The sequence below is a fragment of the Lycium barbarum genome, chromosome 6 (genome assembly GCF_019175385.1).
Source record: "Lycium barbarum isolate Lr01 chromosome 6, ASM1917538v2, whole genome shotgun sequence".
NCBI classification, from domain to species: domain Eukaryota; kingdom Viridiplantae; phylum Streptophyta; class Magnoliopsida; order Solanales; family Solanaceae; genus Lycium; species Lycium barbarum.
Window position 1 is genome coordinate 21,167,259 of NC_083342.1, and position 20,832 is coordinate 21,188,090.

At 36.1% G+C, this 20,832-nt stretch overlaps 1 protein-coding gene across 1 annotated transcript; it reads left to right on the forward strand.

Moving 5' to 3' along the window:
- Positions 1 to 4,690: 4,690 nt before the first annotated feature.
- On the forward strand, positions 4,691 to 14,185 carry LOC132599628 (beta-amyrin 28-monooxygenase-like). Its single transcript, XM_060312935.1, has 3 exons — positions 4,691 to 5,652; positions 12,674 to 12,864; positions 13,708 to 14,185. The coding sequence occupies exons 1-3, from the start codon at positions 4,704 to 4,706 to the stop codon at positions 14,005 to 14,007; spliced, it is 1,440 nt and encodes a 479-aa protein (XP_060168918.1). The 5' UTR covers positions 4,691 to 4,703; the 3' UTR covers positions 14,008 to 14,185.
- Positions 14,186 to 20,832: the final 6,647 nt, after the last annotated feature.

Below are 20,832 nucleotides of genomic sequence, written 5' to 3' on the forward strand. Positions count from 1 at the left end.
AAATTGGAGGCCTTCCATCTTTGATCCAAAAATCATAATTTTCTAGTATTCCTACTAAGCTCGAGACCCTCTTCAACGTGATATAAATTTTGAGGCAAGAAAGTACTTTTTTTAGCAAGCGGAAAAAAATTGGAAAAAGGTAAAGATTCTACTCTTTTTATCTTGGAAGAATTTTATATATATGTTGTAGTATATGGAAATGAATGTAAAGTATGAAAATTATGTGTTATGGATATGTGTGTGTGTGGCCGAATATTGTTGTGGATGGAGAGGGATGAACAATTTTTTTTTTTATTATGTTAATTGTGTTGTGGTGGCCTTGTGATGTAAATGGAAGAATACTAGTTCAAGTTGGCATGAAAATTGGTTGTTAAGTTGTTGTAGGAAATTTTTTGTGATTTTATTATAGATTTATGTAATTATGGAAATGGAGTTGCTAAAGTGGAATTGTGGTTGTTGTTGATGAATTTGAAAGAAGAAAAATGTGTCGTCGTAGTTTCGTTGCATTTATGGAGATTTCAAGTGGATTATGGTGTTGGTGGGGTTGTTGAATATTTTGTAGATTGTTTAAAATGCTTTTGAATTGTGTTGAATGATCTTGGATTAGTACTTGAATGTGTGATCGAATATGGATTGAATATAATTGAGACGCCGTTGAAGTTGAAGAACGAAGTTGCTAATGCTAGTATGCGTTTTGAATCGATGGTAGATATTGTTAGAATAATTGTTGGTATTGTTGTTGATATTGTGGCCGAGTTAAACTTCTCGGATTTGTTGTTGTATTTTTGGCCGAGTTGAATTCTCGGGGATGGCGCATTTACAGGGGAAATGCTGCCGAAATTTCTGTAGATTAAGTGATGGTCTTGAATTGGACTCTAAGTGTTGATGGCTAATGTTTGGTATGTGTGAATATTGATTTAGATCTTGCGAAGTCAAAGACTTAAATTCGGATTTGCGTAGGAAGCGGGCAAGGTATGTAAGGCTTACCTTTCTTTCTTTGGCATGATCTGTTGGAACGAACAAATAACGTATATGTATAATTCTAAAGAAAATTCTACTCCTAGAGCCACTAGGATGGCCAATGTCTTTGATTTCCATAAGTATTCCATATGGTTTGATATGTATATATGATGTTCGAAGGTTCTAGTTGGTATATTTCCGAACGTTGTTCGAAAGCAAATCGATATGACTTAAGTTTTTGATAAATATTTCGAAATGTACACATGATTCTAAAGTATCCATTTGGTTTGATCCATAATGATATTGTAAAGTTACTTAATATGTTTGTTACTTGAATTTCCAAATATGGCTTATGAAATATTTTTAGAAGGTTTCGTACTTCAAAAGCTTGTAACTTTCGTATACTAATCTCGATTGACCCGATAATTGTTTCTGGGCCTTCTGATACCGGTATATGTATTTATTCATTGAGTCTCGGGATTTGCTTATTTGATGTGTTCCCGAGTCGGTATTCGAAAGATAAGTGATATGGCTTATGTTTTGATGTTCAAATGATAACACGTCTGATTATTTCGTTAAGTCTTTGAGACACTTCGATAGGTACGTATAATTCTAAAGGCTACATTTGATTTGATCATTCGATAGCCGAACGATACTTGATATGACTATGGCTTTGGTTTTCCAAAAATAGCTTCTGAGACACTTGTAGAGCGTTTTGTACTTCAAACGCTCGTAACTTTCTCATACTAAGTCGGATTGACCCGAAATTCGTTTCTGAGCCTTCGGGTGTCGGTAAATATACTTGTCCATCGACACATGGTTTCGATACGTATCTGTGACTTCTGAAGCACTCTGTAAGTTTTGATGTCCCTAACTTTTGTAAGAGATCTCGGATCTGCTTTGAAATGTTTGTAAAAGTTCTGTGGTAAAAATGTTCGTAACTATCACATATTAACTCCGATCGACTCGAAACATGTATATGATCTTCAAATGTCGGTGAGTGTTCGTATCTCTCGAGTCTGGATATATGGATATATGGTTTCTCACTGCTCTGTTCGTGCAAGCCTCAGTATGTTATTCATTGCGCCCGGGCCAGGTTCTGTTATGTTATCGTGCATCTTCCTCTGCATTGTTCACCGCGTCCCTCTCCCTTGCGGACCGGGTTCTGTTATATGTGTATCTGTATGCGACGATATGGGGATGGCGGCCAGGATGGCATATGATGATTCTGTTCACCGCGTTCCGCAATAGAGGGTCGGGATCTGTTATCTGCATATATGATATATGATTCTGACATGCATTAATAATTCTGTTCACCGCGCCCCCTTACTAAAGGGCCGGGATCTGTTATATGCATATATGATATCTGTCTTTGGCATCTGACGATTCTGTCCACCGCATCCCTTACTAAGGGCCGGGATCTGCTATATGATTCTGTCCACCGCGTCCCTCACGAAAGGGCTGGGATCTGTTATACGCACATATACGATATATGATTTTGATATGCACGGTTTGTGTTTGGAAAGTAAGCTCTTTTGCATTTTGTACCCTCTGTACTTCTTCTGACCTATGATATCGGTATACATGATCGGTGTCTGGAAAACAAGCATTCTGACATTCTGGATCCGTACTTCTTCTGACATACGACTTCGGCTTATATGATCTGTATTTGGGGAAACAATTATTCTGATATCCTGAGTCTGCACTTTTCTGACATATGACATCTGCATACATGACTTGTGATTGGGAAATAGCGCTTTGATAATCTGGATAATATAAATGTATTTACTTTTGTACCATTGTTCCGGTTATGGTTCTGTTTTCTGTATTCCATGCCTTACATACTCAGTACATATTCCGTACTGACCCCCTTTCTTCGGGGCTTGCGTTTCATGCCCGCAGGTACAGACGTATATCGAGGTGATCCGCCAGTTTAGGGTGCACATTCTGCTGTTTTGAAGTGCTCCTTTGTTCCGGAGCCCATACTTTTGGTACAGATCTTTCAGTTGTACATATCTTTGTGTTTATGATTATTTTGGGGTACGGCGGGGCCCTGTCCCGTCATATGATTCTGTTGTCTGTATTAGAGGCCTGTAGACATGTATGTGGGTCATGGGTCGTGTTTGCTCAGTGATGTCTGTTTGGCTTGTGTCCGGTTTTCCCTTACACTACGTTAACTTGATCGATTTATGTGTTATAATATAAGTAGCGATTTAAATGATACGTATATGATTTTGTATGCGCGAGATTCATAATATGTAAACGCGAGCGAAATTTGGTTAGTAAGTATGTACGAGTGTCCATGTCGGGCACTAGTCGCGGCCTACGGGGTTGGGTCGTGACATTATACTTGCTTCCGTTGGGCTGGGTCGCGGTCTTTGTTGGACCGGGCTCGGCCGATCTTTTAAAAATTAAAGGGCGGCCCAAATGCTATATACACACACACATATATATACGATTTCCGCGGATATACGTGTATATTCGCGTATATTTATGTATATATGTATATTGGGAAAAATACGCAATTTTATTAAATATCCAAAAATAAAATCTTATTAGTTAAATCGTTTCAAATATAGCCATAACTTAATAAATTAATCATTTAGTTTAGAATATGGCAGATTGCATAGATAGACTCGATTTTGCGAATATAGCCTTAATTTGAATTAGGCCATGAAATTGGCTATTTCAAATAGAGCCTTAATTGACTAATCAATTGATTATTTCGATTGTAGCCATACCTAAACACATAATAAGTAACTTTAAAATATAACCACAATTAAACATCTGATTAATCATGATTATATTTTAAAAAAATCACAAAAATGTAAATTGATCATGTAGGAATTAGAGTTTGAGGAGTAAAATGATTATTGATTTAATTAGTCAGATATCTTGAATTAAACAGAGTAAAAATGCCTGTTAATTGATTTTAACAACCAAATAAATAATTGTTTTAAATCATTCTCTTGATTGATCTTAGCAAATGTCTCATAATTATTATAAAAATATATTAATTTTCAAATGATTTATGACATTATAGAAATTATTTTTCCAAATGAAATGGCGAAATATTATCCGAATAATTTTATAAAATCATTTTGACTTGTAGAAAATACATATTTCACTCTGTTTAATATCCAAGGACCCTAGAAAATTAAAAAATAAATTACAGGAGGTCAAAAGTTAGATGTTAACAACCATTTGTTTATTTATATAAACAATAGATAATAAGAGACTTAAATATACACACACATATATAAATATATATACACACATGCTTGTGCATACAATATTGAAATAGCAATCATAAAAAATAGCATTAGATTTTACCACAAATTCGTAAAAGTATTATTCTACTTGTAATATTAATAAACTTAAATAAGAATCTATAAATATCTAGATTGAAATATAAATATTATATTATAATATAAAAATGTATTACATAAATGGAGGATTGAAAAAAACAAGGATGAAATAGTCATTGCATTGGATAAAGGGGGGAGAATGTCTATTGTTCAAAGTTGAGGGGGGAGTTTGATTTTTAAAGCAAAGTTAGGGGGTGAAAATCATTTCACCCTGATTTTCACCCATAAAAATGTCATTCAACTTTATATGCTCATTATAGCAAATCAACTTTTAACTTTGTGGCTTCTCACTTTTAGTAAAAGTAGCAGTATATATATATATATCGAGTGGTATACTTGAATATCACGTACATAAGAAAAAACCTCATACACAAAATGGACCTCTTCCTCCTCTCTTTTGCAACCTTGCTTGCTATGATTATCATCAATTTTTTGTTCAAATATTTCTTTGCCAAACCTAAAGAAAAAATCCCTTTAGCTCCAGGTACTTTTGGTTGGCCTATTATTGGAGAAACCATCCAATTCCTTAAAGCACTTCACTATGGATTGGTGCACGAGTTTGTTAAAGAAAGAACCAAGAAATACAACTCAAATGTATTCAAAACCTCTTTGTTTGGCCAAAAATTTGCTATTTTTTCAGGTCCAGCAGCTAACAAATTCATATTCACCAGAGGCAATAATCTTCTCATTGGTTGGAGACCTAATTCTGTTCAAAAACTTTTCCCTTCTACATCATTTGTCCCTATAGAACATGACACGAAAAGGGCACAAAATGTTATGAGCTATTTCTTGAACTCACAAAATGTAGACAAACTCATTAGTACTATGGACTCTATGTCACATTTACACTTGGAAAATCATTGGAAGGGGAAGGATGAAGTGATAGTGTATGATCTAATGAAGTTATTCACTTTCTCCCTTTCTCTTCAAGTATTTATGGGCATCGAAGACTCGGATAAAATCTTGAAATTTTATGAAAAATTCAATGTTTTTACCCAAGGTCTTTTGGTAGTGGACATCAACTTTCCTGGTACAACATTTTATAAGGCAATGAAAGCTGGGAATGAATTAAGGAAAGAAATGAAGGCTATTATTAAAGAAAGAAGAGTTGAATTCCTAGAGAATCCAGATTTGTCAAAAGTTGATGTGTTAACACAAGTGATCACTGAACAAGATGAAAATGGAAAGTACATGACAGAGGTTGAAATGACTGATAAAGTGTTTGGCTTTATCATTGGTAGTTACCATACTACTTCTACAACTATTACTTTGACCATGAAGTACCTTAAAGAGAAGCATGAGTTCTTCAATGAAATAATGGAAGGTATTTCTTTCACTTCAAAATAAAAACTTGCACCATTTATTACCATTAGTTAAGCAAAAATAGGAGAGTTGAGTTGAAGAACCGTTGGTCCCAGACCTTTGGCATTTGGTTTATCCATTTTTTTTAATCTAAACACCTTATTAAGGTGTTTTGACCTATTGAACATTTGATTTATGCTATAAGCAGACGTACAAAGCAGGGTCGGATGTACGTGCACCCTCGACAAAAAATTACAGTGTATATATAGGATAAATTTTCTGTATTTATGTGTATATATTAACTTTTGAACACCCTCGGCAAAAAATTACAGTGCATATTTAGCTTCTTTTTTTTCCCGAACACCCTGAATGAAAATCCTGAATCCGCCACTGGCTATAAGTGTGTTTATTGAACGCATATTGCTAACATGATATAGTGCATGCACCACACTTATTTTGAGAGCGTGAGAGGCCATAATATATATTAAAATTTTTGTTCTCTTTCTTCCGGCGCGTATAGATTAGCTGATAAGTATTATGTGTTAATAAGGACTTAGTACTTTTAAGTGTTGAAATTAATTTTATAAATAAGCAGTTATGTGTTTAGATAAAAGTGTTGAAACTAATAATAATCAGGTGATGTATTTGGTAAATAATGTTGATAAGCTGCTCTTTTGATAAAATGACTAAAATATCCTTATTTGTTTTTATAAGAAATTATAAATTTTAAAGTATCTTTACAACGAGAAGGATGAACGATGGATATGGAATGGAGAGGAAGTTAGTTATTTAGTTTTGAAAAAGACATTTTGAGAATTAAAAAAAATATATTAAAAATAAAATAGTAAATATCTTGCTAAAACTAAAAAGTGTTTACAAGCTGAAAAACAATAAGTTTTTAGGATTGACCGCCTCCACCACAATCCACCTTATTCCTTCTCTCTTCCGACCACCACCACCATCCACCCTTTTGGCTGCTTTCCCTTCCCCTTTCTCTTCCCATTCTTTCTCTCTCCACCACCTTGTCGACGCCATACCTGCACCCCGTCCCTCTTTACTTGTCTCTTCTCGCCATCATTGCACCACCAAATCAACCCTTTCTCTTCTCCTTCCTCCTCCTTACATTTCTTCCTCTCTCTCTATCACCATTCAAAGGATACATAAATTTATATTACGCATCGAAAGTGTTGGGTCTCACATAGTCGTGATGTAAGCGCTTACCTCATCTTAGTCGTGATGTAAGCGCTTACCTCATGATAGTCGTGATGTAAGCGCTTACCTCATCATAGGAAATTCATTCCTATAAATAGGTAGCTTATGGTTCATTTGTAAGATATCATCAAGATCATTTGCTAAACACATCCCAAAGAGAAAAAAAATCTAAGAGAAATACTCTTAGTGAAAGGCCTAAGTAAGAGAAGGTCTTTGAGAGAATTTTCTGTGGTAAAATTCTTGAGTGTAATTGGGATTGGGGTTGTGAGGTTGAGTGTTGTAAACACTTGTAATATTTCTTCTTTAATAAGATCTGCAGCAGCAATGTGGACGTAGCTCTCACATTGAGGGTGAACCACTATAAATCTGTGCGTGCTATTTATTCTTCGTTTACATCACGACGTAAGTAGGTTCTGTCTAAGGAGGTTGGTATTTAAGTGGTCCAGTTGTGACCCTCCAATCTTTCCTGGGAACCTGCTTACAAAGGTCGGATTTGGGATTCAAATCCTAACAACTGGTATCAGAGCAACAGGTTGTGTTGTGATTTAGAAACGATGGGAGGCGAAGATGGTACGACGCACGGCATCGGTAAATTCGATGGTACAGATTTTGCATTCTGGAGAATGCAAATTGAAGATTATTTATATGGCAGAAAACTTCATGAACCTCTGAGTCCGAAACCAGAGGAGATGAAGCAAGCAGATTGCTCCTCGACAGACAAGTTCTGGGAGTCATTCGGCTGACGCTGTCAAAGAACGTTGCTCACAATGTGGCAAAGGAGAAGACCACCGCAGATATGATGAAGGTATTGTCTGACATGTATGAGAAACCTTCGGCAAATAATAAGGTATTTCTCATGAAGAAACTATTTCATCTAAAGATGATGGAAAATGCTCATGTTGCTGCACACGTAAATGAATTCAATACCATTGTAAATCAATTGTCATCGGTAAAAATTGACTTCGATGATGAAGTGCAAGCTCTAATTTTGTTGGCATCCCTACCAAATAGCTGGGAGCCAATGAGAGCAGCGGTTAGTAATTCTGTCGGCAGTGACAAACTAAAGTTCAACGATGTTAGGGATCGTATCCTTGCTGAGGAGGTGCGCAGGACAGATTCTGGAGAGGCATCGACGAGTTCTGCTTTTAATGTTGAAAACAGAAGCAGAAATTATGACAGAAACAACAACCGAAATAGGGGCAGATCGAAGTCAAGGAATGGCAGGGGTCAATCCAGACCAGGACGAACACATGAGTGTTGGAACTGTGGAAAACCAGGTCACTTCAAGAAGAACTGCAGGGCGCCAAAGAAGGAGGACAACAAGGGGGCTGGAATCAACGCTGCTACGAAAGACATTGGCGATGCGTTGTTGCTATTGGTTGACAGCCCGATAGACTCTTGGGTGCTTGACTCAGGAGTGTCCTTTCATACCACCCCACATCATGATATAATGACAAACTATGTGGCTGGGAATCTCGGCAAAGTTTATTTAGCCGATGGAGAGCCGCTAGACGTTGTTGGCACGGGAGACATTAATTTGAAGATATCAAATGGATCCTCGTGGAAGATTACAAAAGTTAGACATGTTCCAAAGCTGATGCGAAACCTGATCTCAGTAGGTCAGCTTGATGATGAGGGATATGATCTCAACTTTGGTAATGGGTCTTGGAAGGTGGCGAAAGGTGCTATGGTAGTTGGCCGAGGAAAGAAGATTGGCACTCTCTACATGACGGCTAGCTATCGTGATACTGTTGCTGTGGTTGACAACACAAAGAAGACAGATTTGTGGCATTGTCGGTTGGGACATATCAGCCAGAAGGGGATAAAGCTGTTGGTGACAAATGGCTTAATTCCGGAGCTGAAGACGGTAGACCTTCATACGTGTGAGAGCTGCATTCTCGGAAAACAAAAGCGAGTAAGCTTCTCAAATGCAGGCAGGTAGTTGAAGGTCGAGAAGCTGGAATTGGTGCACACAGACGTGTGGGGACCTACCACTGTCCCCTCTCTTGGAGGATCACACTACTACGTGACCTTCATTGATGATTCAACCAGGAAGGTATGGGTTTATTTTATGAAAAATAAATCCGATGTATTTAGTGTATTCAAAAGATGGAAAGCCATGGTCGAGAATGAAACAAACCTCAAGTTGAAGTGTTTGAGGTCCGACAACGGCGGAGAATACACTGATGGTGATTTCAAACGGTACTGTGCCGATAATGGGATCAAGATGATGAAGACTATTCCTGGAACGCCGCAACAAAATGGAGTAGCCGAAAGAATGAACCGAACGTTGAACGAGCGTGCTTGGAGTATGAGAATACACTCTGGACTGCCCAAGACATTCTGGGCAGATGCAGTCAATACCGCGGCCTTCTTAATTAACCGAGGACCGTCAGTTCCCTTGGATTTCAGAATTCCAAAAGAAGTCTGGAGTGGCAAGAAGGTAAACCTTTCATTTTTTAAAGTGTTCGGCTGCTTATCATATGTTCATAATGATGATACAGCTAGAAGCAAGCTTGATCCAAAATCAAAGAAGTGTTACTTTATTGGCTATGGTGACACCGAGCTTGGTTACCGATTTTGGGATGAACAAAATCGGAAGATCATCCGAAGCAGGAATGTTGTCTTCAACGAAGAGGTGCTATACAAAGACAAGTTGCAAAAAAATTCAGAATGTCAGGACAAGGAATCTGAAATAGTGGATTTGAGGGACTTTCCGACACCTGAGCCGCAACTAGGTACAACCGAGGCAGAGGAACAAACAATCCGAGAAGGTGCTGATGAAAGTGCTGATTCTGAAACAAATCAACAGACGCCAATCACAGAACTGCGTAGATCATCCAGAATCAGGAAGACGATTCACAGGTACTCTCCATCCCTCAACTACATTCTACTCACTGATAGAGGGGTGCCGGAATGTTATGAAGAAGCAATGCAAGTCGATGAATCGACTAAGTGGGAGCTGGCAATGAAAGATGAGATGGATTCACTATCGGCAAATCATACATGGGAGTTAGCCGAGTTGCCAAAGGATAAGAAGGCATTGCAAAACAAATGGGTTTATCGGATAAAGGAAGAACCCAATGGAAGCAAGCGTTATAAAGCAAGGCTGGTTGCAAAGGGATTTCAACAGAAAGAAGGCATCGACTATACGGAGATATTCTCTCCCGTAGTCAAGATGGTGACTATCAGAATTGTTCTTGGACTGGTAGCAAAGGAAAATCTACATCTGCAACAGATGGACGTGAAAACTGCATTTCTTCACGGTGATCTAGACGAGGAAATCTACATGCGACAGCCGGAGGGATTCAAAGTCAAAGGAAAGGAGAATCTGGTGTGCAAACTTCAAAAGAGTCTGTACGGACTAAAACAGGCTCCAAGACAGTGGTATTTAAAGTTTGACAACTTTATGAAGAAAGCTGATTTTTCAAGGTGCGAGGCAGATCACTGCTGTTACTTAAAAAAATTTGAAGACTCGTACATGATACTGCTACTCTATGTCGACGACATGCTAATCATAGGAGCAAACCTACATGAGATTGATTGGTTGAAAAAGGGGTTATCGGAAGAGTTTGCAATGAAGGATTTGGGAGCTGCAAAAAAAAATCCTTGGGATGAGAATCGACCAAAGCAAGGAGGGCATCAAACTCTCACAAGAAGAATATGTGAGGAAAGTTATCAAAAGGTTCAACATGAATGATGCCAAGCCAGTCAGCACTCCCTTGGCTGGACACTTTCGGTTGTCAAAGGATCAATCGCCGACAACCGAGGATGAGAAGAAGCAAATGGACAAGATACCTTATGCATATGCAATCGGTAGTCTTATGTATGCAATGATATGTACAAGGCCAGACATTGCACATGCAGTGGGAGTTGTCAGCCGATTTATGAGCAATCCGGGAAAGCAACACTGGGAGGCTGTGAAGTGGATATTCAGATATCTGAAAGGCAGCTCGAGTTCAGCTCTGTATCTTCAAAAATCAGAAACAGGATTGCAAGGGTATGTTGATGCTGACAACGGTGGTGATATTGATAGCAGAAAGAGCACATCCGGGTATGTTTACACATTCGGAGGTACTGCAATCTCTTGGGTTTCCAAGTTGCAAAAGATAGTAGCTCTCTCTAGTTGTGAGGCTGAGTACGTTGCTGTGACGGAGGCCACAAAGGAAATGATGTGGCTACAATCTTTTCTGCGGGAATTGGATCAGGACCACGAGGGAAGTGTGCTATATTGTGATAGCCAAAGCGCCATTCATTTGGCAAAGAACCCGGTCTACCATGCTCGAACGAAGCACATACAACTCCGGTACCATTTCATTAGATCAGCTTTGGAAGATGGAGCGCTAGTGCTTGAGAAAATCGCAGGGAGTCAGAATCCAGCAGACATGCTGACAAAGGCAGTGACGATAGACAAACTGAAGTTATGCTCAGCTTCAGTTGGCCTGCACGAAGTATGAAACTAGGAAAGAGCTGCTGCATCGATCAAAGTGTGAAGACAAATTAAAATTAGTCTTCAAGTGGGAGATTTGTTGGGTCTCACATAGTCGTGATGTAAGCGCTTACCTCATCTTAGTCGTGATGTAAGCGTTTACCTCATGATAGTCGTGATGTAAGCGCTTACCTCATCATAGGAAATTCATTCCTATAAATAGGTAGCTTATGGTTCATTTGTAAGATATCATCAAGATCATTTTCTAAACACATCCCAAAGAGAGAAAAAAATCTAAGAGAATACTCTTAGTGAAAGGCCTAAGTAAGAGAAGGTCTTTGAGAGAATTTTCTGTGGTAAAATTCTTGAGTGTAATTGGGATTGGGGTTGTGAGGTTGAGTGTTGTAAACACTTGTAATATTTCTTCTTTAATAAGATCTGCAGCAGCAACGTGGACGTAGCTCTCACATTGAGGGTGAACCACTATAAATCTGTGTGTGCTATTTATTCTTCGTTTACATCACGGCGTAAGTAGGTTCTGTCTAAGGAGGTTGATATTTAAGTGGTCCAGTTGTGACCCTCCAATCTTTCCTGGAAACTTGCTTACAAAGGTCGGATTTGAAATTCAAATCCTAACAGAAAGTTCTAGGTTCAGATAATATGGTGAATGAACGTTGCATGCACCACTACATTTACATACCCTTCCTCTTCCTTCTTGCGTCAGGATAACTGGAAGTGTCATCGAAGAAAAACTTTAATTTTTTGGGTGGGGACAATGTGAATGGGATAGACGGTGATTGGTGTCTTTTAGGTGTGAACCTCATGCACGGAATTACATGCTTTGGACAGCTATAGAAAAAGTGTTCAATAGGCAGATTTTCAATAAATGTAAGGTGTTCAATAAATCAGATTATTAGTTAGTTAATCTTCTAGATGAACCTTTTTTGCGTGTTTGAGTTCTTACATCATCAACTAACAATTAACCAAAAATTTACACTGCTATAGTGCAATTAATGTGTTTTAGAAGGTTATGTATCTTATTTTACTAGGGGTATAGATTATATACACAGATAATATAAATAATTATTACATCATTAGTATCAGCTTTTTTATTTTTCTATTTATCATATTATACTTATTACGTAGAGCGTTTTATGTTATTGTAAGTCAACTTAATTTTAGTGTGTAACAAAATATTACACTATCATGTTATTTTTACTTGTTATAGCATAAAACCTCCCTTATTTCCAATATTACAAATTCCACTATTTATAGAAGGTTATTTGTAGTTATCTTTTTGATGATCTGATAGTTAATATTTTCCTTGCACTGTCGGTGTATATGTTAAACGCTTTCACGTATTTATTAGGTATAATTATCTATAATACCTTTTACAATGCAGAGCACAATGAGATTTCAAGGAATATGATGCCAAGGAAAGTGCTATGTTGGGATGACATTCAGAAAATGAAGAAAACTTGGAACTTTGTGAATGAAGTATTAAGAGACACACCAGTTCTGCAAGGTACTTTCAGAGAAGTCATAGAGGACGACATCACTTATGATGGCTTCCTCATACCAAAAGGATGGAAGGTACATTTCGACCTTCTAATTAAAATGCATGTAATTAAATGGATACTGTGATTTTTGTTATGCAGTAAGTAATAGATTACTTCATCGTTAGGGGCAGAGCTAGATACCAAGGTATAGGTTCGACGGAACCCAATAACCTTCATCCAAATATTGTATTTGTCTTAAAAAATCATTTCATATGTACAAATTATTAACCTAGAACTCAGTAACCTAAAAGGGCTAGAATCCTGAACCCATAAGTTTCAAATCTTAATACAAAAGGCGTATCTTAATACAAAAAAAACTACGTAGCTCGTGAATTGAGGATTGTTCATACCATATAAAAAGATTATAACTCGTACTCAAGAATCTAGAAATCTAAAGGAAGCATCATAGTTTATTCACCAATTTTGTCGAATGCTAAGATTTATATTTAGAGACGGAGAAGATTTCAACTTGTAATACGTATTACGTATTACAGAGATTTACTGATAGTTTAATATATATATACACATGTTAGCTATATATGAGCCGAGGGTCTTTCGGAAACAGCCGCCCTACCTTTCAAGGTGAGGGTTAGGTCTGCGTACACTCTACCCTCCCCAGACCCCACATGGTGGGATTATACTGGGCTTCTTGTTGTTGTTGTTGTATGTTAGCTATATATGTTTATTAGATAATCAATTAACGCTTATCATAAAAATCTTTCTATAACTATGAATAATTAGTCAATACATGACTCAATGTGATGAATATAATATATACTGAAGTTTTAAAATCCCATTTCAGTAACTCGTTTTTTCTTTTTGACATTTCTGAGTATTCTTTGCTTGATCTAAGTATGCTATCAAATTAAATTTGCAGATATATTTGAGTTTTGGAGCTACACAGAAGAATGGTGAATACTTTCCAAACCCTACAAAGTTTGATCCTCGAAGATTTGAAGGAAATGGACTAGTTCCTTACACATCAGTTCCATTTGGTGGAGGACATAAAATGTGCCCTGGAAAAGAGTTTGCAAGAATATTGATTCTTGTTTTCCTTCATCATGTACTCAAAAAATTTAGGTGGGAAGCTAAGGTTCCTTCAGAAAAGATATTGTGGCCTTTTTTCCTAGTACCCATCCCAACAGATGGATATCCTGTTACCCTTTATAAGGTGTAAGCTTTACACACACACACTGTGTGTGTGAAAGGATGTAACAAAAATAGTTAATGTCCTTGTAGTAGATGTTTCTTCTTCATCAATGAAAAGAAGGATGTCTTTATAACTTCATTTACAATAACACAATACGTGCAGTTTGATTGTATTTGTCCTAATACGTGTTTTATCGTGGACAACAGGTTGTGTACACGTAATGAATGAATAAAAAAACCTCACTGCTGTGTGGTTCTTTGTCTATACCTATTTGTGCTTCCTTTGCTTCTTTTGAAACTTCAAAAATTCCCTCTCTTCTTCCTCGCCTTCAATACTTAACCATGTGCATCACTTCATCTCCAACAAATTGACAGCTACAAATTACTACTCCCTCCGACCCAATTGAAATGTCTTAGTTTGACTTGGCACGAAATTTAAGAAATAAAGAGAGGTATGGATCTAGTAGCTCAGTTGGTTGGCTACCTGAATGTTCATCTCGTTGGAGAGGGTTCGAATCCTCATGTAGTAATCCCTTCCCCCATTTCCCCTTCCCCTACCCCTACCCCTACCCCTATGTAATAAAAAAATTAAAAAAAAGAAAAAGAAATAAAGAGAGATTTTTGAATATTGTGGTCCTAAATTAAAAATGTGTATAATTTACTAAAATATTCTTTGAATCTTATGGTTATAAACTTGTCATGTAGGATGTTTGAATTGTCAACTTACTAAATATAGGAAAAAATACTCTTTTTGGGACAGACTAAAAAAGAAAGTAAAACACTTAAATTGGGATGAAGGAAGTATTATTTAGGCCCCATGCAATTATCATCTTTCCTTGGTGGACAAAACATCTATGAATATGTCGATGGAAGCCACCCATGTCCACCATGCCTTATCTCTGCCGAAGGTACTAACGTGTCAAAACCAAACCCAGCTTATACTCAATTGATACAACAAGATCAAAAGATGTTGAGTTCTAACCACATCCCTTTCTGAAGAAAACTGCCAATGGCCATATTGGTCTGAACATCTCGGAAACAGTCTAGGATGCTTTCGCAGCTGTTTTATCTTCTCCATCCAACGCATGGATCCTTAATCTTCACATGCAACTTCAAACTTGAAACAAGAAGATCTTATTGTCCCTCAATATTACACAAGGCCAAACTCATCTCTTATGAATTAGTTTTGTTGGACAACCTATTTCTCTTGCTGGTCACTGTTAGAATTATTTATTAAATGTAGACTTAACATTAACTTATTATTACGTGTTAGCAAAACGGGTTGAATATTAATAGTTGGTGGATAAGACAAAGACCGTTTATTTATGTGGATTCCATGACAAGCCCGTGTCGTTTCATGTAATAGGTGTGGACTGACAATAGTTTAGGCCTGTTGGAGATCGGTGAGCCTGTAATGGGGAGGCCTACTAGGTTAGATGGGGAGTGAGCTTACTCTAGAAAGTATTCTCATAAAAGTGTCAGCCGTCGGAAGCTTAAGGATAGAAAGACTCAACCTAGTTCGTCTTCAATTGCGCGTTGCTATGGCGGACAAAGGTACACACTTCTTTTCGAGTATTATATTATTTTATAGGTGTTCTTGATCTATGTGATAATTGTAGTCGTGTTTCTCAATGATTTTAACACTTGATATCAGAGCCTTATCGCATAGATTTAGAACCCTATTAGTATTTTATGAGACGACCAGATTAAAGTATTAGTTTTTACGAAAATAAATTTGATCATCTCCCAGTTTGCATCCTAAACCCTAAAAGAGAGATGATACTGCGACTGTTGGTTCTGTTTGACTTCCGCTGCGTATCAACATGTTAAATACTAAAGAGTCAAAGTTCAGTATTCGCTTCGTACACACGTGGCTCTGTTGGTAAACTTTTAACTGGTGTACATGGGTTTTGGATTTCATGAAATTGGATTAAAAAAAAAATTGTGAATTCTGGAAGCTTAATTATCGTTATTTTTAATTGGTTGTTACCACTGATTAAGTTCGTTTTTCCGCTGTTTTACTTTATCAAAGGGGTCGAAGATAGGTTTAGTTCTTTTGGTAATACTTGTAAATCATGGCCAAGTCAAAAACTTTCCACAAAGGAAAAATATTTTAAATGGTGATGGTGAACGGGTCTTTCTAATACTACAATAAACTTGAGAAATCTATTGATTGGCAAACCTAATTGATAAGAAGTGTCGGCTATTTTACTTTACTTTACTACTATATAGATACATGAGTGTCTATACAGTAGTATCGTCGTCGGTCACCTTAAACCAAAAAAAAAATGTAAGGTGCGTTCCATACTAAAAATACCAAGCAATGTAACTATATATATATATATATATATATATATATATATATATATATATATATATATAAGGTGGGCCCATACTAAAAATACCAAACAATATTCAAAAAAAAAAAGAGTAAATCCCATATTAAAAAAAAAAAAACAATGTCCAAAAAAAAAAAAGTGCACCCCATATTAAAAAATCATACCCCCATTAAGTCAATAATGGTGGATTCATTGTCACATGCGTATCAACATATTAGTGGGAGCTAATGAAATTATTGTATAACAAAAAATATGGACCTTATATTATTAACAATATTCAAAAAAAAAAAGAGTAAATCCCATATTAAAAAAAAAAAAACAATGTCCAAAAAAAAAAAAGTGCACCCCATATTAAAAAATCATACCCCCATTAAGTCAATAATGGTGGATTCATTGTCACATGCGTATCAACATATTAGTGGGAGCTAATGAAATTATTGTATAACAAAAAATATGGACCTTATATTATTGCTTTTATTCAAAAGATTAAGTAGCCAAACCATACAATTTCCTTTCTTTTCTTATATTAGCCTGAAATCTAATCTAGATATTTAACTGTTGTATTTGCTATTTCGTCATTTCATTTATTTGTTATGTTTACTAAAATAAATATACTTAAAATATTTATATTTTAAAATAAGATAGAATTTAATTACTTTTTCATTTTTATTCTTACTCTAATAAATGTGAAAAGAGATTAATGTCGTAAAAGAAAAAATAATATTAAATGAAGATCAAATAATGAATAAGGTAAATTAGTCAAATTCTAATTCTAATTGACGTTTCCTTACAAAACCGTGCAAAAGACAACATGACAAGTAAAATGAACTAAACCAAAAATATTTACCAAAAATTAAAAAATAATAGTTCTTCGTTTAATTAGAAAATCAAATTTCTACTTTGTTTCGTTTTAAACATGTAAAATTAATTTAATAATTTGAATTAGAATTATCCAAATCAAAATTTGATAAAAAATAATAATTATTGTTTAGGTCCAATCTACATACATTAACAATAGAATATTTTACACCTTTAAATTAATCGAATTAAATTTCAAAGTATCAACTGATGCTTAAATATTGCTATTATTTTATCTCAAATAGAGGAAGATAGTTTCCTTTTAAACAAGTCATCTCTTTAAAAAGTATTAATAAATTTTTGCAAACTTTGCATTCGTAGCAAACACTAATATAATAAAGTTTTGAATACGGAGCACAAATTACAATGTTATATTAATCGTGTTTTAAACATAATATATATGCATAAAAACAGTGCAAAGTTATGTATGTTTATTAGCAATATAAAAAATATATATTATCACTATCCAAACACAATTACATATACATAGATATATTATAATCCAAAGTGCGCACGGGCATGCGCCATCTAGTGTGTTAAGATTTAAGTCTTCTATTTGCTTTTAGATATTTTGATGTCTTACGGATGCAAATTAAATTATTCTTGACCTTTTTAATCAACTTTGTCCTCTCTGTGACAAAGAAGACGAGCTTCATCATTTATTTATTTTTCCTTTAAATTGGTCAGAGAAGCTGCTGTTTATAAAACCACATGATGTGTAATTATTGGTTTTATCCTACGTGGATTTGGATTCACTCGATAGATTGTAATTAAATCAAATTAGTAACATATTTAACTGTGTGCATACATGTTGTGTCGCATGTGACGTTAGGGGTGTCAATGGTTTTATAAAACCTGCTTAACTGATCAAACCGATTATTAGGATTTTTCTTTGATAAAATCGACGGTTTTATATAAATTTTTAACTGTACCGAAAAATTGGATAGATTTTTTATTTTATAAAAATAAACCGAAAAAATACCGAATACATTTATATGTATAAAATATATTTTATATATTAAGTTTAAAATTAATAAAACATCAAAAAAAATTGTCTTGTGCCTGGGGTGATGGAAATGACTATAAGACAGCAACAAGTAATTAACACTAAAGTCCCAACTCCGAAACCTGTTATGTTACCTCTATTGAAACTAAATTAGTTCTAGCACCTCAAGTAGTAACTACTAAGTTACAAGGTATTACAATGATTTTGTGTAGCAAGCTACAAGGTATTAGATATATTTCCTTTCGTATGATTTAAATTCTTTTACTGGATACCGAATCTTATTGTTCTTGTCTCATCTTGATTGATTACTCCCAACTTGTGTGATCTAATTTTTTTTTTTTGTATTTATTTAATATTTCTTACTATATTATAAGTTAAAATAGTGGGATGGATCTCTATTCTTGTCGTGATTCATGTTTTCTTGATTCTTCACCTTTTAAACAATAAAATGTTTAGAGAGTTTTTGCCAATGCCTTGTACAAGTATGCATAGTATCGTCTTCAACTTTTACTTGTGAATAAGACATTCTTTTTATAAAATACTGAAAAATTAATCGAACCTTACCGATACTGAAGAAAAACCGAGATGATGGGATGGTTTCGAAAAGTCTAATATTGGTTATACAAAATAAAATAACCGAAAAATTGGTACGATATAAATTTTATAAAATAACCGCCCGAACCGTACCATTGACACCCCTAGGCATGTGTAATCCCTGAGATTGCATTTGTTTTGTGGGTCAAGGTGAATGGTGTGCACCAAAATGGCCTATTTGCTTTGATTTATGAGACTTGTTTTATCCGTTTTGGGGTATATCAATGACTTAGGATATACAATGGCCTGCCCAAAAGGGGTTTATTGTATGTTTTTTAATTTAGTGTTGTGATGAGGCCCATTATGTGAAAATATTTTAACTTATTTTTAACTTAGTGAAATTGTCTGCCCAAAGGGGATAGGTTTCTAGTGTTGAAATATTTTCTTGCCCTGCCCAAAAGGGGGCTACTTATTGATGCTGCGAGACTCATCGTTGTGATAATATTATTGTTCTTATGTCTTCCTATTCTAATAAAACCCATTCATGTTGTGCTGTGTACAGTTACCATTTCTTTGAACAACAATAATGCTGAAGTTGTGGTCCTGTCGGGCTCTCACTTTAAGAGATGGAAGGAAGATCTTGAATTTTCTTTAGGCATGGCTGACCCAGATCAAGTTTTGCGTGAAATCGAGCCACCAGCTCTTACTGACTCTAGCACTGCTGCTCAGAAAGACCATTATGCTAGGTGGGAGAGATCTAATATGCTATGTACCCTTTCCTTTAAGAGGTCAATTGTTGAGCACCTTAAGAGTGGCTTGCCTGAAACCACCAATGCTAAGAAATTTCTTGCCCAAGTTGAAGAAAGGTACCTTGTATCCAATAAGGCTAAGACTGGAGATCTAGTGAGTAAACCCGCGAGGATAAAGTATGACAATTCTAGAGGGGTTAGAGATCATATACTTAAGATGGTCCATATCCAGTCTAATCTGAAAGCTCTTATATTGTTCACTCTACTTTTAATTCCTTGCCTGCTGAGTTTAGCCAAATGAAAACTGCCTATAACACTCAAAATGAAGCTTGGTCAATATCACACCCTATCCTTGGTAAGGCGTGACTGGCACCCGGCACCCTATGGGAACCGAGCAAACCAACTTATAACTTGCATCCTTCTTGTCTCGAATGGTAAAAATACGGCTAAGGGCTAAATATGAACATAATATCATGCATAAATATATGTGCAGTGGGCTACGATGCCAACATGACTACCGACACAACATAACTAAGCTATACACAGGAACTGTCTGCAAAGCCTCCATGAACATGACTGAAATATAGGACAGGGCCCCTGACGTACCCTTAACGCAATTCATATATATATATATATATATATATATATATATATATACACTTAGGCTCGGCAATGCTCCAGGAAGAAGTGGAGCCACCAAACGTAACTGGTACCTGAAGGCAGCATACGGTGGAAGATCCTCGTCTCGTCTATTTGCACCTACGGGCATGAACGTAGCGTCCACAAGAAGGGACGTCAGTACGAACAATGTACTGAGTATGTAAGGCATGAATAGTAACATAATATAAAAACGAAGATAGCAAAAGATAAGGTGAGTAATTATACCTCGTACACCTTCTCAGATCTCTGTCACGTAAATTAACTTGTCTATAGGAAAAAAACATTTCATACACAATATACACACATTTGCATTCACATACATTTACTATACATACATCCGTCATATTAGTACCCGGCCCTGTCGGGACTCGGTGTCATCCGTACCCGGCCCTTTCGGGACTCGGTGTCATCCCTACCCGGCCCTTTCGGGATTCGGTGTCATCCGTACCCTGCCCTTTCGGGACTCTGTGTCATCTGTACCCGGCCCTTTCGGCACTCGGTGTCATCCGTACCCGGCCCTTTCGGGAATCAGTGTAATACCCAACTGATCAGTGGGAGTGCAATGCATACATACATACATACATAAACATAAAAAAAAATACATAACTGAAATCAACATCATAATTAGCATTATCATTATCACTATATCATTCCTTGAAGGATCAACCATCGTAAGATGAAATCGATAATGTCATGAGAGTATCGAG